At 53.9% G+C, this 18,917-nt stretch overlaps 1 protein-coding gene across 1 annotated transcript in view; it reads right to left on the reverse strand.

Annotated features, from left to right (window-relative positions):
- The window catches only part of SCFD1 (sec1 family domain containing 1), a gene marked incomplete at its 3' end in the record, with an annotated part of 100,168 nt that overhangs the window by 13,682 nt on the left and 67,569 nt on the right, over positions 1-18,917 (reverse strand). The window contains exons 12-14 of the mRNA XM_078885896.1: positions 11,142-11,232; positions 6,775-6,851; positions 3,349-3,430 (exon numbers count right to left, since the gene is read on the reverse strand). Coding sequence (XP_078742022.1) covers positions 3,349-3,430; positions 6,775-6,851; positions 11,142-11,232 — 250 coding nt within the window. The remainder of the gene's footprint in view (positions 1-3,348; positions 3,431-6,774; positions 6,852-11,141; positions 11,233-18,917) is intronic.

Raw genomic sequence — 18,917 nt, forward strand, 5'->3', positions numbered from 1 at the left:
TGGTGGTGATGGTGGTGATGGTGGTGGTGATGGTGGTGGTGATGGTGGTGATGGTGGTGGTGATGGTGGTGGTGATGGTGGTGGTGATGGTGGTGATGGTGGTGGTGATGGTGGTGATGGTGGTGGTGGTGATGATGGTGGTGGTGGTGATGGTGGTGGTGATGGTGGTGATGATGGTGATGATGGTGGTGGTGGTGATGGTAGTGGTGATGGTGGTGGTGATGGTGATGGTGATGGTGGTGATGGTGGTGGTGATGGTGGTGGTGATGGTGATGATGGTGATGGTGGTGGTGATGGTGGTGGTGATGATGGTGATGGTGGTGATGGTGGTGGTGATGGTGGTGGTGATGGTGGTGGTGGTGATGGTGGTGATGGTGGTGATGGTGGTGGTGGTGATGGTGGTGATGGTGGTGGTGATGGTGGTGGTGATGGTGGTGGTGATGGTGGTGATGGTGGTGATGGTGGTGGTGATGGTGGTGGTGATGGTGGTGATGGTGGTGGTGATGGTGGTGATGGTGGTGGTGATGGTGGTGGTGGTGGTGATGATGGTGGTGATGGTGGTGGTGATGGTGGTGGTGATGGTGGTGGTTATGATGGTGATGGTGATGATGGTGGTGGTGGTGATGGTGGTGGTGATGGTGGTGATGATGGTGATGATGGTGGTGGTGGTGATGGTAGTGGTGATGGTGGTGGTGATGGTGATGATGGTGATGGTGATGGTGGTGATGGTGGTGGTGATGGTGGTGGTGATGGTGATGATGGTGATGGTGGTGGTGATGGTGGTGGTGATGATGGTGATGGTGGTGGTGATGGTGGTGGTGATGGTGGTGATGGTGGTGGTGATGGTGGTGGTGGTGGTGATGGTGGTGATGGTGGTGGTGATGGTGGTGGTGATGGTGGTGGTGGTGGTGGTGGTGATGATGGTGATGGTGGTGATGGTGGTGGTGGTGGTGATGGTGGTGATGGTGGTGGTGATGGTGGTGGTGATGGTGTGAGTGTGATGATGATGGTGGTGATGATGGTGGTGGTGGTGATGGTGGTGATGGTGGTGGTGATGGTGGTGGTGATGGTGTGAGTGTGATGATGATGGTGGTGATGATGGTAGTGATGATGATGGTAGTGATGATGATGATGGTGGTGGTGGTGATGGTGGTGATGGTAGTGATGGTGATGGTGGTGATGATGATGATGATGGTGGTGGTGATGGTGGTGATGGTGATGGTAGTGATGGTGATGATGATGGTGGTGATGATGATGATGGTGGTGGTGATGGTGGTGATGGTGATGGTGGTGATGGTGATGGTGGTGATGGTGATGGTGGTGATGATGGTGATGATGGTAGTGATGGTGGTGATGATGGTGGTGATGGTAGTGATGGTGGTGATGGTGGTGATGGTGATGATGATGATGGTGGTGGTGATGGTGGTGATGATGATGGTGGTGATGGTAGTGATGGTGGTGATGGTGGTGATGATGGTAGTGATGATGATGGTAGTGATGATGATGATGGTGGTGGTGATGGTAGTGATGGTGGTGATGATGGTGATGATGATGGTGGTGATGATGATGATGGTGATGGTAGTGATGGTGATGATGATGGTGGTGATGGTGGTGATGGTAGTGATGGTGGTGATGGTACTACACCTTGATGTGCTCTAACACTGCGGTAGCGATGTTGGTGTGAGTGTGATGGTGATGATGATGGTAGTGATGATGATGATGGTGGTGGTGATGGTAGTGATGGTCATGATGATGGTAGTGATGGTGATGGTGGTGATGGTGATGGTGGTGATGTTACTGAACCTTGATGTGCTCTAACACTGCAGTAGCGATGTTGGTGTGAGTGTGATGGTGATGGTAGTGATGGTGGTGATGGTGGTGATGGTGGTGATGGTACTACACCTTGATGTGCTCTAACACTGCGGTAGCGATGTTGGTGTGAGTGTGATGGTGATGGTAGTGATGGTGGTGATGGTAGTGATGGTGGTGATGGTGGTGATGGTGGTGATGGTGGTGATGGTGGTGATGGTGGTGATGGTGGTGATGGTGATGGTGGTGATGGTGGTGATGATGATGGTGGTGATGGTGGTGATGGTGGTGATGGTGGTGGTGGTGATGGTGGTGATGGTGGTGATGGTGGTGGTGGTGATGATGGTGGTGGTGATGGTGGTGATGGTGGTGATGGTGGTGGTGGTGATGGTGGTGATGGTGGTGATGGTACTACACCTTGATGTGCTCTAACACTGCAGTAGCGATGTTGGTGTGGGTGTGATGGTGATGATGATGGTGGTGATGGTGGTGATGGTGGTGATGGTGGTGGTGGTGATGGTGGTGATGGTGGTGATGGTGGTGATGGTGGTGGTGGTGATGGTGGTGATGGTGGTGATGGTGGTGATGGTGGTGATGGTGGTGGTGGTGATGGTGGTGATGGTGGTGATGATGATGATGATGGTGGTGGTGATGGTGGTGGTGGTGATGGTGGTGATGGTGGTGATGGTGGTGATGGTGGTGATGGTGGTGATGGTGGTGATGGTGATGGTGATGGTGGTGATGGTGGTGATGGTGGTGATGGTGGTGGTGATGGTGGTGATGGTGGTGATGGTGATGGTGGTGGTGGTGGTGGTGGTGATGGTGGTGATGGTGGTGATGGTGGTGATGGTGGTGGTGGTGATGGTGGTGATGGTGGTGATGGTGGTGGTGGTGGTGATGGTGGTGATGGTGGTGATGGTGGTGATGATGGTGGTGATGGTGGTGGTGGTGGTGGTGGTGGTGGTGATGATGGTGGTGGTGATGGTGGTGATGGTGGTGATGGTGGTGATGATGGTGGTGATGGTGGTGGTGATGGTGGTGGTGGTGGTGGTGATGGTGGTGATGGTGGTGATGATGGTGATGATGGTGGTGATGGTGGTGGTGGTGGTGATGGTGGTGATGGTGGTGATGGTACTACACCTTGATGTGCTCTAACACTGCGGTAGCGATGTTGGTGTGAGTGTGATGGTGATGATGATGGTGGTGATGGTGGTGATGGTGGTGATGGTACTGAACCTTGATGTGCTCTAACACTGCGGTAGCGATGTTGGTGTGAGTGTGATGGTGATGATGATGGTGGTGATGGTGGTGATGGTGGTGATGGTACTGAACCTTGATGTGCTCTAACACTGCGGTAGCGATGTTGGTGTGAGTGTGATGGTGATGATGATGGTGGTGATGGTGGTGATGGTGGTGATGGTACTACACCTTGATGTGCTCTAACACTGCAGTAGCGATGTTGGTGTGAGTGTGATGGTGATGGTAGTGATGGTGGTGATGGTGGTGATGGTGGTGATGATGGTGGTGATGGTACTACACCTTGATGTGCTCTAACACTGCGGTAGCGATGTTGGTGTGAGTGTCGATTAGACGTTTCTTCTCCAGCAGCTCTGGCAGGGAGCTGCAATCATCATCATCAGCAACATCATCATCATCAGTAGCATCATCATCTGTATCATCATCAGCAACATCATCATCAGCAACATCATCATCAGCAACATCATCAGCATCATCAGCAAAATCAACATCATCAGCATCATCAGCATCATCAGCATCATCAGCAAAATCAACATCATCAGCATCATCACCATCAGCAACATCATCATCAGCAGCATCATCATCAGTAGCATCATCATCTGTATCATCATCATCATCACCATCATCATCATCATCACCATCATCATCAGCAGCATCATCATCAGCAATATCAACATCATCAGCATCATCACCATCACCATCATCATCAGCAACATCATCAATAGCATCATCAACATCATCAATATCATCATCACCATCATCATCATCACCATCATCATCATCATCAGTAGCATCATCATCAGCAACATCATCACCATCATCATCATCACCATCATCATCATCAGTAGCATCATCATCAGCAACATCATCAATATCATCATCACCATCATCATCAGCATCATCAGCAAAATCAACATCATCAGCATCATCACCATCAGCAACATCATCATCAGCAGCATCATCATCAGTAGCATCATCATCTGTATCATCATCATCATCACCATCATCATCATCACCATCATCATCAGCAGCATCATCATCAGCAATATCAACATCATCAGCATCATCACCATCACCATCATCATCAGCAACATCATCAATAGCATCATCAACATCATCAATATCATCATCACCATCATCATCATCACCATCATCATCATCAGTAGCATCATCATCAGCAACATCATCACCATCATCATCATCACCATCATCATCATCAGTAGCATCATCATCAGCAACATCATCAATATCATCATCACCATCATCATCAGCATCATCAGCAAAATCAACATCATCAGCATCATCACCATCACCATCATCATCAGCAACATCATCAATATCATCATCAACATCATCAATATCATCATCACCATCATCATCATCATCATCAGCATCATCATCAGTATCATCATCATCTGTATCATCATCACCATCATCATCATCATCAGCAACATCATCATCAGCAGCATCATCATCTGTATCATCATCATCATCAGCAGCATCATCATCAGTATCATCATCATCAGCAACATCATCATCAGTATCATCATCATCTGTATCATCATCACCATCATCATCAGCAACATCATCATCAGCAACATCATCAATATCAGTAGTGGTGGTGATGGTGGTTGGTGATGATGGTAGTGATGATGGTAGTGAGGGTGATGATGATGGTGTTGATGGTAGTGATGGTGGTGTGATGGTGGTGATGGTGGTGATGATGATGGTAGTGATGGTGGTGGTGGTGATGGTGGTGATGGTGGTGATGATGATGGTGATGATGGTAGTGATGGTGGTGATGGTGGTTGGTGATGATGGTAGTGATGGTGGTGATGGTGGTTGGTGATGATGGTAGTGATGGTGGTGATGGTGGTTGGTGATGATGGTAGTGATGATGATGATGGTGGTGATGGTGGTGATGGTGGTTGGTGATGATGGTGGTGATGATGGTGATGATGGTGATGATGATGGTGGTGATGGTGGTGTGATGGTGGTGATGGTGGTGATGATGATGGTGGTGATGGTGGTGATGGTGGTGATGATGATGGTGATGATGATGGTGGTGATGGTGGTGATGGTGGTGATGATGATGGTGGTGATGGTGGTGTGATGGTGGTGATGGTGGTGATGATGATGGTGGTGATGGTGGTGATGGTGGTGATGATGGTAGTGATGGTGGTGTGATGGTGGTGATGGTGGTGATGATGATGGTAGTGATGGTGGTGGTGGTGATGGTGGTGATGGTGGTGATGATGATGGTGATGATGGTAGTGATGGTGGTGATGGTGGTTGGTGATGATGGTAGTGATGGTGGTGATGGTGGTTGGTGATGATGGTAGTGATGGTGGTGATGGTGGTGATGGTGGTGATGGTGGTTGGTGATGATGGTGGTGATGATGGTGATGATGGTGATGATGGTGGTGATGGTGGTGTGATGGTGGTGATGGTGGTGATGATGATGGTGGTGATGGTGGTGATGGTGGTGATGATGATGGTGATGATGATGGTGGTGATGGTGGTGATGGTGGTGATGATGATGGTGGTGATGGTGGTGTGATGGTGGTGATGGTGGTGATGATGATGGTGGTGATGGTGGTGATGGTGGTGATGATGATGGTGATGATGGTAGTGATGGTGATGATGGTGGTTGGTGATGATGGTAGTGATGGTGATGGTGGTGGTGATGATGGTAGTGATGGTGATGATGATGGTGGTTGGTGATGATGGTAGTGATGGTGGTGGTGATGGTGGTTGGTGATGATGGTAGTGATGGTGGTGATGATGATGGTGATGATGGTAGTGATGGTGATGGTGATGATGATGGTGGTTGGTGATGATGGTAGTGATGGTGGTGATGATGATGGTGATGATGGTAGTGATGGTGATGATGGTGGTTGGTGATGATGGTAGTGATGGTGATGGTAGTGATGGTGATGGTGGTGTGATGGTGGTGATGGTGGTGATGATGATGGTGGTGATGGTGGTGATGGTGGTGATGATGGTAGTGATGGTGATGATGATGGTGATGATGATGGTGGTGGTGATGATGATGGTGGTGGTGATGATGATGGTGGTGATGGTGTATGTGATGTTGTTGATGGTGATGATGGTGATGATGGTGATGATGGTGGTGATGGTGATGATGGTGATGATGATGATGGTAGTGATGATGATGGTGGTGATGGTGGTGGTGATGGTGGTGTGATGGTGATGTTGATGGTGATGTTGATGGTGGTGATGATGTTGATGGTGATGTTGATGTTGATGGTGATGTTGATGGTGATGTTGATGGTGATGTTGATGGTGATGTTGATGTTGATGGTGATGTTGATGGTGATGTTGATGGTGATGTTGATGGTGATGTTGATGGTGATGTTGATGGTGATGTTGATGGTGATGTTGATGGTGATGTTGATGGTGATGTTGATGGTGATGGTGATGTTGATGGTGATGTTGATGGTGATGTTGATGGTGATGGTGATGTTGATGGTGATGTTGATGGTGATGTTGATGGTGATGTTGATGGTGATGTTGATGGTGATGTTGATGGTGATGTTGATGTTGATGGTGATGTTGATGGTGATGTTGATGGTGATGTTGATGGTGATGTTGATGGTGATGTTGATGGTGATGTTGATGGTGATGTTGATGGTGATGTTGATGGTGATGTTGATGGTGATGTTGATGGTGATGTTGATGGCTCACCTGACCGCTGATGTCAGCTGTGCTGATGTGTCTGAGAGGAGACTGATGGCCCCATCATCACCATCACCTTCCAGACCCTAACACCATCAACACCATCACACACACCATCAACATCATCACCATCATCACCACCACCACCACCATCACCTTCCAGACCCTAACACCATCAACATCATCATCATCATCACCATCACCTTCCAGACCCTAACACCATCAACACCATCACACACACCATCAACACCACCATCACCACCATCACCATCACCACCAACACCACCATCATCATCATCATCACTACCATCATCACTACAATCATCACCATCACCTTCCAGACCCTAACACCATCAACACCATCACACACACCATCAACACCACCATCACCACCATCACCACCAACACCACCAACACCATCATCATCATCATCATCACTACCATCATCACTACAATCATCACCATCACCTTCCAGACCCTAACACCATCAACACCATCAACATCATCACCATCATCATCACTACAATCATCACCATCACCTTCCAGACCCTAACACCATCAACACCATCAACATCATCACCATCATCATCACTACCATCATCACCATCACCTTCCAGACCCTAACACCATCAACATCATCACACACACATCACCACCATCATCACCATCACCTTCCAGACCCTAACACCATCAACACCATCACCATCATCACCATCACCACCATCATCATCATCACCTTCCAGACCCTAACACCATCAACACCATCACCATCATCACCATCACCACCATCATCATCATCATCACTACCATCATCACTACCATCATCACCATCACCTTCCAGACCCTAACACCATCAACACCATCAACACCATCACCATCATCACCATCACCACCATCATCATCATCATCATCACTACCATCATCACTAACATCATCACCATCACCTTCCAGACCCTAACACCATCAACACCATCACCATCACCACCATCATCACCATCATCATCATCACCATCACCACCATCATCACCATCACCTTCCAGACCCTAACACCATCAACACCATCACCATCATCACCATCATCACCATCACCTTCCAGACCCTAACACCATCAACACCATCACCATCATCACCATCACCACCATCATCACCATCACCTTCCAGACCCTAACACCATCAACACCATCACCATCATCACCACCACCACCACCATCACCTTCCAGACCCTAACACCATCAACATCATCATCATCACCATCATCACCACCACCACCATCACCTTCCAGACCCTAACACCATCAACATCATCATCACCATCATCACCATCACCTTCCAGACCCTAACACCATCAACATCATCACCATCATCACCACCACCACCACCATCACCTTCCAGACCCTAACACCATCAACATCATCATCACCATCATCACCATCACCTTCCAGACCCTAACACCATCGACACCATCACACACACACCATCACCATCAACATCATCACCATCACCTTCCAGACCCTAACACCATCAACACCATCACACACACACCATCACCATCATCACCATCACCTTCCAGACCCTAACACCATCAACACCATCACCATCATCACCATCACCTTCCAGACCCTAACACCATCAACACCATCACACACACACCATCACCACCATCATCACCATCACCTTCCAGACCCTAACACCATCAACACCATCACACACACACCATCACCACCATCATCACCATCACCTTCCAGACCCTAACACGATCAACACCATCACACACACCATCATCATCATCACCATCACCTTCCAGACCCTAACACCATCAACACCATCACACACACACCATCACCACCATCATCACCATCACCTTCCAGACCCTAACACCATCAACACCATCACACACACACCATCACCACCATCATCACCATCACCTTCCAGACCCTAACACGATCAACACCATCACACACACCATCATCATCATCACCATCACCTTCCAGACCCTAACACCATCAACACCATCACACACACACCATCACCACCATCATCATCACCATCACCTTCCAGACCCTAACACGATCAACACCATCACACACACACCATCACCACCATCATCATCATCATCACTACCATCATCACTACCATCATCACCATCATCATCACCATCACCTTCCAGACCCTAACACCATCAACACCATCACACACACACCATCACCACCATCATCATCATCATCACTACCATCATCACTACCATCATCATCATCATCACCATCACCTTCCAGACCCTAACACCATCAACACCATCACACACACACCATCACCACCATCATCATCATCATCACTACCATCATCACTACCATCATCACCATCATAATCATCACCACCATCACCACCATCACCTTCCAGTACCTAACACCATCAACACCATCACACACACACCATCACCACCATCATCATCATCATCACTACCATCATCACTACCATCATCACCATCATAATCATCACCACCATCATCACCATCACCTTCCAGTACCTAACACCATCAACACCATCACACACACACCATCACCACCATCATCATCATCATCACTACCATCATCACTACCATCATCACCATCACCACCATCACCTTCCAGACCCTAACACCATCAACACCATCACACACACACCATCACCATCACCACCATCACCATCACCACCAACACCATCACCACCATCATCACCATCACTATCATCACCATCATCACCACCATCATCACCACACACACCATCACACACACCATCATGATGCTGCTGCTGATGATGCTACTGATGATGATGATGATGACGCTGCTACTGTTGATGCTACTGATACTACTGATGACGCTGCTACTGATGCTGCTGATGATGCTACTGATGCTGATGCTACTGATGATGCTGATGATGCTGCTGATGATGATGATGCTACTGATGACGCTGCTACTGATGCTGCTGATGATGATGCTACTGATGATGATGATGATGCTGATGCTGCTGATGCTACTGATGCTGCTGATGATGATGCTACTGATGATGCTACTGATGATGCTGATGATGCTGCTGATGATGATGCTACTGATGCTGCTGATGATGATGCTACTGATGCTGCTGATGATGATGCTACTGATGATGCTACTGATGATGCTGATGATGCTGCTGATGATGATGCTACTGATGCTGCTGATGATGATGCTAATGATGCTGCTGATGATGATGATGCTACTGCTGATGATGATGATGACGCTGCTGATGATGCTGCTGCTGCTGATGATGATGCTACTGATACTACTGATGATGATGATGATGCTGCTACTGATGATGATGCTACAGATGATGATGATGATGATGCTACTGCTGATGATGATGATACTGATGATGCTACTGCTGATGATGATGATGATGCTACTGCTGATGATGATGACGCTGCTGATGATGCTGCTGCTACTGATGATGATGATGATGCTGATGATGATGATGATGATGCTACTGATACTACTGATGATGATGATGACGCTGCTGATGATGATGCTACTGATACTACTGATGTTGCTACTGATGATGATGCTGATGACGATGATGCTGCTGATGATGATGACGATGATGATGCTGATGACGATGACACTACTGATGATGATGATGATGCTACTGATGATGATGATGACACTACTGATGATGATGATGATGATGCTACTGATGATGATGATGATGATGCTACTGATGATGATGATGATGATACTACTGATGATGATGATGATGATGCTACTGATGATGATGATGATGATGCTACTGATGATGATGATGATGATGACACTGATGATGATGCTGCTACTGATGATGATGATACTGATGATGCTGATGCTGCTACTGATGATGATGATACTGATGATGATGATGATGCTGATGATGCTGATGATGCTACTGATGATGATGATGATGCTGATGATGCTGATGATGCTACTGATGATGATGATGATGATGCTGATGATGCTGATGATGCTGATGATGCTGATGATGATGATGATGATGCTGATGCTGCTACTGATGATGATGATACTGATGATGATGATGATGCTGATGATGATGCTGCTGCTACTGATGATGATGATGCTGATGATGCTGATGCTGCTACTGATGATGATGATGCTGATGATGATGCTGCTGCTACTGATGATGATGCTGCTGATACTACTGATGATGATGCTGATGTTGACGCTGCTGCTGATGATGATGATACTACTGATGACGCTGATGCTGCTGATGATGATGAGGCTGCCTCTCACCAGGGCTGATACTGATGATGATTCTGACGCTGCTGCTGATGATGATGATGACACTGCTGCTGATGATGATGACGCTGCCGCCTCTCACCAGGGCTGTCTTGAGGCTCTTGACTTGCGCTTCCTGCGATCGATACGCCTCCAGCTCGCTCTGCACACTCGCAGCCACCTCGGGGAACGGGCTGAGAGACACGGGGAGAGAGACACGGTGAGAGAGACACGGTGAGAGAGACACGGTGAGAGAGACACGGTGAGACACGGTGAGACACGGTGAGACACGGGGAGACACGGTGAGACACACACAGAGCGATCGATACGACTCCAGCTCGCTCTGCACACTCGCAGCCACCTCGGGGAACGGGCTGCGGAGACACGGGGAGACACGGGGAGACACGGGGAGACACGGGGAGAGAGACACGGGGAGAGAGACACGGTGAGACACGGTGAGACACGGGGAGACACGGGGAGAGAGACACACCTCCAGCTCACTCTGCACACTCGCAGCCACCTCGGGGAACGGGCTGCGGAGACACGGGGAGAGAGACACGGGGAGAGAGACACGGGGAGACACGGGGAGAGAGACACGGTGAGAGAGACACACCTCCAGCTCGCTCTGCACACTCGCAGCCACCTCGGGGAACGGGCTGAGAGACACGGGGAGACACGGTGAGACACGGGGAGACACGGTGAGAGAGACACGGTGAGACACGGTGAGACACGGTGAGACACGGGGAGACACGGTGAGACACACACAGAGCGATCGATACGACTCCAGCTCGCTCTGCACACTCGCAGCCACCTCGGGGAACGGGCTGAGAGACACGGGGAGACACGGTGAGACACGGGGAGACACGGTGAGAGAGACACGGTGAGACACGGTGAGACACGGTGAGACACGGGAAGACACGGTGAGAGAGACACGGTGAGAGAGACACACCTCCAGCTCGCTCTGCACACTCGCAGCCACCTCGGGGAACGGGCTGAGAGACACGGGGAGACACGGTGAGACACGGGGAGACACGGTGAGAGAGACACGGTGAGACACGGTGAGACACGGTGAGACACGGGGAGACACGGTGAGAGAGACACGGTGAGAGAGACACACCTCCAGCTCGCTCTGCACACTCGCAGCCACCTCGGGGAACGGGCTGAGAGACACGGGGAGACACGGTGAGACACGGGGAGACACGGTGAGAGAGACACGGTGAGACACGGTGAGACACGGTGAGACACGGGGAGACACGGTGAGAGAGACACGGTGAGAGAGACACACCTCCAGCTCGCTCTGCACACTCGCAGCCACCACGGGGAACGGGCTGAGAGACACGGGGAGACACGGTGAGACACGGGGAGACACGGTGAGACACGGTGAGACACGGTGAGACACGGGGAGACACGGTGAGACACACACAGAGCGATCGATACGACTCCAGCTCGCTCTGCACACTCGCAGCCACCTCGGGGAACGGGCTGAGAGACACGGGGAGACACGGTGAGACACGGGGAGACACGGTGAGAGAGACACGGTGAGACACGGTGAGACACGGTGAGACACGGGGAGACACGGTGAGAGAGACACGGTGAGAGAGACACACCTCCAGCTCGCTCTGCACACTCGCAGCCACCTCGGGGAACGGGCTGAGAGACACGGGGAGACACGGTGAGACACGGGGAGACACGGTGAGAGAGACACGGTGAGACACGGTGAGACACGGTGAGACACGGGGAGACACGGTGAGAGAGACACGGTGAGAGAGACACACCTCCAGCTCGCTCTGCACACTCGCAGCCACCTCGGGGAACGGGCTGAGAGACACGGGGAGACACGGTGAGACACGGGGAGACACGGTGAGAGAGACACGGTGAGACACGGTGAGACACGGTGAGACACGGGGAGACAAGGTGAGAGAGACACGGTGAGAGAGACACACCTCCAGCTCGCTCTGCACACTCGCAGCCACCTCGGGGAACGGGCTGAGAGACACGGGGAGACACGGTGAGACACGGGGAGACACGGTGAGAGAGACACGGTGAGACACGGTGAGACACGGTGAGACACGGGGAGACACGGTGAGAGAGACACGGTGAGAGAGACACACCTCCAGCTCGCTCTGCACACTCGCAGCCACCTCGGGGAACGGGCTGAGAGACACGGGGAGACACGGTGAGACACGGGGAGACACGGTGAGAGAGACACGGTGAGACACGGTGAGACACGGTGAGACACGGGGAGACACGGTGAGAGAGACACGGTGAGAGAGACACACCTCCAGCTCGCTCTGCACACTCGCAGCCACCTCGGGGAACGGGCTGAGAGACACGGGGAGACACGGTGAGACACGAGGAGACACGGTGAGAGAGACACGGTGAGACACGGTGAGACACGGTGAGACAAGGGGAGACACGGTGAGAGAGACACGGTGAGAGAGACACACCTCCAGCTCGCTCTGCACACTCGCAGCCACCTCGGGGAACGGGCTGAGAGACACGGAGACACGGGGAGACACGGGGAGACACGGTGAGAGAGACACGGTGAGAGAGACACGGTGAGAGAGACACGGTGAGAGAGACACGGGGAGAGAGACACGGGGAGAGAGACACACCTCCAGCTCGCTCTGCACACTCGCAGCCACCTCGGGGAACGGGCTGAGAGACACGGGGAGACACGGTGAGACACGGGGAGACACGGGGAGACACGGGGAGACACGGTGAGACACGGTGAGAGAGACACGGTGAGAGAGACACGGTGAGAGAGACACGGGGAGAGAGACACACCTCCAGCGCGCTCTGCACACTCGCAGCCACCTCGGGGAACGGGCTGCGGAGACACGGGGAGACACGGTGAGAGACACGGTGAGACACACAGAGACACGGTGAGACACGGTGAGACACGGGGAGACACGGGGAGACACGGGGAGACACGGGGAGACACGGGGAGACACGGGGAGACACGGGGAGACACGGGGAGAGAGAGAGACAGACACGGTGAGACACGGGGAGACACACACAGAGTGAGAGACACACCTCCAGCTCGCTCTGCACACTCGCAGCCACCTCGGGGAACGGGCTGCGGAGACACGTTGAGACACGGTGAGACACGGTGAGACACGGTGAGACACGGGGAGACACGGGGAGACACGGTGAGACACGGGGAGACACGGTGAGACACGGAGAGACACGGGGAGAGAGACACGGTGAGACACGGGGAGACACGGTGAGACACGGTGAGACACGGTGAGACACGGGGAGAGAGACACGGGGAGAGAGACACGGTGAGACACGGGGAGACACACGGAGACACGGTGAGACACGGTGAGACACGGTGAGACACGGTGAGAGAGACACGGGGAGACACGGGGAGACACGGGGAGACACGGGGAGACACGGTGAGAGAGACACGGGGAGACACGGGGAGACACGGGGAGAGAGACACGGGGAGAGAGACACGGTGAGAGAGACACGGGGAGAGAGACACGGGGAGACACGGGGAGAGAGACACGGGGAGACACGGGGAGACACGGGGAGACACGGTGAGAGAGACACGGGGAGACACGGGGAGACACGGGGAGAGAGACACGGGGAGAGAGACACGGTGAGAGAGACACGGGGAGAGAGACACGGGGAGACACGGTGAGACACGGTGAGACACGGTGAGACACGGGGAGAGAGACACGGGGAGAGAGACACGGTGAGACACGGGGAGACACACGGAGACACGGTGAGACACGGTGAGACACGGTGAGACACGGTGAGAGAGACACGGGGAGACACGGGGAGACACGGGGAGACACGGGGAGACACGGTGAGAGAGACACGGGGAGACACGGGGAGACACGGGGAGAGAGACACGGGGAGAGAGACACGGTGAGAGAGACACGGGGAGAGAGACACGGGGAGACACGGGGAGAGAGACACGGGGAGACACGGGGAGACACGGGGAGACACGGTGAGAGAGACACGGGGAGACACGGGGAGACACGGGGAGAGAGACACGGGGAGAGAGACACGGTGAGAGAGACACGGGGAGAGAGACACGGGGAGACACGGGGAGAGAGACACGGGGAGACACGGGGAGACACGGGGAGACACGGTGAGAGAGACACGGGGAGACACGGGGAGACACGGGGAGAGAGACACGGGGAGAGAGACACGGTGAGAGAGACACGGGGAGAGAGACACGGGGAGAGAGACACGGGGAGACACGGGGAGACACGGGGAGACACGGGGAGAGAGAGAGACACGGGGAGACACGGGGAGAGAGAGAGACACGGGGAGACACGGTGAGACACGGGGAGAGAGAGAGAGACACGAGGAGACACGGGGAGACACGGGGAGAGAGAGAGACACGGGGAGACACGGGGAGAGAGAGAGACACGGGGAGACACGGGGAGACACGGGGAGAGAGAGAGACACGGGGAGACACGGGGAGACACGGGGAGAGAGAGAGACACGGGGAGACACGGGGAGAGAGAGAGACACGGGGAGACACGGTGAGACACGGGGAGACACGGGGAGAGAGAGAGAGACACGAGGAGACATGGGGAGAGAGAGAGAGACACGAGGAGACACGGGGAGACACGGGGAGACACGGGGAGAGAGAGAGAGACACGGGGAGAGAGAGAGAGACACGAGGAGACACGGGGAGACACGGGGAGAGAGAGAGAGACACGGGGAGAGAGAGAGAGACACGAGGAGACACGGGGAGAGAGAGAGACACGGGGAGACACGGGGAGACACGGGGAGAGAGAGAGAGACACGGGGAGACACGGGGAGAGAGAGAGAGACACGGGGAGAGAGAGAGAGACACGAGGAGACACGGGGAGACACGGGGAGAGAGAGAGAGACACGGGGAGACACGGGGAGAGAGAGAGAGACACGGGGAGACACGGGGAGACACGGGGAGACACGAGGAGAGAGAGAGAGACACGAGGAGAGAGAGAGAGACACGAGGAGACACGGGGAGACACGGGGAGAGAGAGAGAGACACGAGGAGAGAGAGAGAGACACGAGGAGACACGGGGAGAGAGAGAGACACGGGGAGACACGGGGAGACACGGGGAGAGAGAGAGAGACACGGGGAGACACGGGGAGAGAGAGAGAGACACGAGGAGACACGGGGAGACACGGGGAGAGAGAGAGAGACACGAGGAGACACGGGGAGAGAGAGAGAGACACGGGGAGACACGGGGAGAGAGAGAGAGACACGAGGAGACACGGGGAGACACGGGGAGAGAGAGAGAGACACGGGGAGACACGGGGAGACACGGGGAGACACGGGGAGAGAGAGAGAGACACGAAGAGAGAGAGAGAGACACGAGGAGACACGGGGAGAGAGAGAGACACGGGGAGACACGGGGAGACACGGGGAGAGAGAGAGAGACACGGGGAGACACGGGGAGAGAGAGAGAGACACGGGGAGACACGGGGAGAGAGAGAGAGACACGGGGAGAGAGAGAGAGACACGAGGAGACACGGGGAGAGAGAGAGACACGGGGAGACACGGGGAGACACGGGGAGAGAGAGAGAGACACGAGGAGAGAGAGAGAGACACGAGGAGACACGGGGAGAGAGAGAGACACGGGGAGACACGGGGAGAGAGAGAGAGACACGGGGAGACACGGGGAGAGAGAGAGACACGGGGAGACACGGGGAGAGAGAGAGAGACACGAGGAGACACGGGGAGAGAGAGAGAGACACGAGGAGACACGGGGAGACACGGGGAGAGAGAGAGAGACACGGGGAGACACGGGGAGAGAGAGAGAGACACGGGGAGACACGGGGAGAGAGAGAGAGACACGGGGAGACACGGGGAGACACGGGGAGAGAGAGAGAGACACGAGGAGACACGGGGAGACACGGGGAGAGAGAGAGAGACACGAGGAGACACGGGGAGACACGAGGAGACACGGGGAGACACGGGGAGAGAGAGAGAGACACGAGGAGAGAGAGAGAGACACGAGGAGACACGGGGAGAGAGAGAGACACGGGGAGACACGGGGAGAGAGAGAGAGACACGGGGAGACACGGGGAGAGAGAGAGAGACACGAGGAGACACGGGGAGACACGGGGAGAGAGAGAGAGACACGGGGAGACACGGGGAGACACGGGGAGAGAGAGAGAGACACGGGGAGACACGGGGAGACACGGGGAGACACGGGGAGAGAGAGAGACACGGGGAGACACGGGGAGAGAGAGAGACACGGGGAGACACGGGGAGAGAGAGAGACACGGGGAGACACGGTGAGACACGGGGAGAGAGAGAGACACGGGGAGACACGGGGAGAGAGAGAGACACGAGGAGACACGGGGAGAGAGAGAGAGACACGGGGAGACATGGTGAGAGAGAGAGAGACACGAGGAGACACGGGGAGACACGGGGAGAGAGAGAGAGACACGGGGAGACACGGGGAGAGAGAGAGAGACACGAGGAGACACGGGGAGACACGGGGAGAGAGAGAGAGACACGAGGAGACACGGGGAGACACGAGGAGACACGGGGAGACACGGGGAGAGAGAGAGAGACACGAGGAGAGAGAGAGAGACACGAGGAGACACGGGGAGAGAGAGAGACACGGGGAGACACGGGGAGAGAGAGAGAGACACGGGGAGAGAGAGAGAGACACGAGGAGACACGGGGAGACACGGGGAGAGAGAGAGAGACACGGGGAGACACGGGGAGACACGGGGAGAGAGAGAGAGACACGGGGAGACACGGGGAGACACGGGGAGAGAGAGAGACACGGGGAGACACGGGGAGAGAGAGAGACACGGGGAGACACGGGGAGAGAGAGAGACACGGGGAGACACGGTGAGACACGGGGAGAGAGAGAGACACGGGGAGACACGGGGAGACACGGGGAGACACGGGGAGAGAGAGAGACACGAGGAGACACGGGGAGAGAGAGAGAGACACGGGGAGACATGGTGAGAGAGAGAGAGACACGAGGAGACACGGGGAGACACGGGGAGAGAGAGAGAGACACGGGGAGACACGGGGAGAGAGAGAGAGACACGAGGAGACACGGGGAGACACGGGGAGAGAGAGAGAGACACGGGGAGACACGGGGAGACACGGGGAGAGAGAGAGAGACACGAGGAGACACGGGGAGACACGGGGAGAGAGAGAGAGACACGAGGAGAGAGAGAGAGACACGAGGAGACACGGGGAGAGAGAGAGACACGGGGAGACACGGGGAGACACGGGGAGAGAGAGAGAGACACGGGGAGACACGGGGAGAGAGAGAGAGACACGGGGAACACGGGGAGAGAGAGAGAGACACGGGGAGAGAGAGAGACACGAGGAGACACGGGGAGAGAGAGAGACACGGGGAGACACGGGGAGACACGGGGAGAGAGAGAGAGACACGGGGAGAGAGAGACACGGGGAGACACGGGGAGGGAGACACGGGGAGGGAGACATGACCTCCTGTGGACCAGGCGAGGTGGACAACATCTACCACGACCTCCTGTAGACCAGGCGAGGTGGACAACGTCTACCACGACCTCCTGTAGACCAGGCGAGGTGGACAACATCTACCACGACCTCCTGTGGACCAGGCGAGGTGGACAACATCTACCACGACCTCCTGTAGACCAGGCGAGGTGGACAACATCTACCACGACCTCCTGTAGACCAGGCGAGGTGGACAACATCTACCACGACCTCCTGTAGACCAGGCGAGGTGGACAACATCTACCACGACCTCCTGTAGACCAGGCGAGGTGGACAACATCTACCACGACCTCCTGTAGACCAGGCGAGGTGGACAACATCTACCACGACCTCCTGTAGACCAGGCGAGGTGGACAACATCTACCACGACCTCCTGTGGACCAGGCGAGGTGGACAACATCTACCACGACCTCC

The sequence above is a fragment of the Lampetra fluviatilis genome, unplaced genomic scaffold (genome assembly GCF_964198595.1).
Source record: "Lampetra fluviatilis unplaced genomic scaffold, kcLamFluv1.1 SCAFFOLD_187, whole genome shotgun sequence".
NCBI lineage: Eukaryota > Metazoa > Chordata > Hyperoartia > Petromyzontiformes > Petromyzontidae > Lampetra > Lampetra fluviatilis.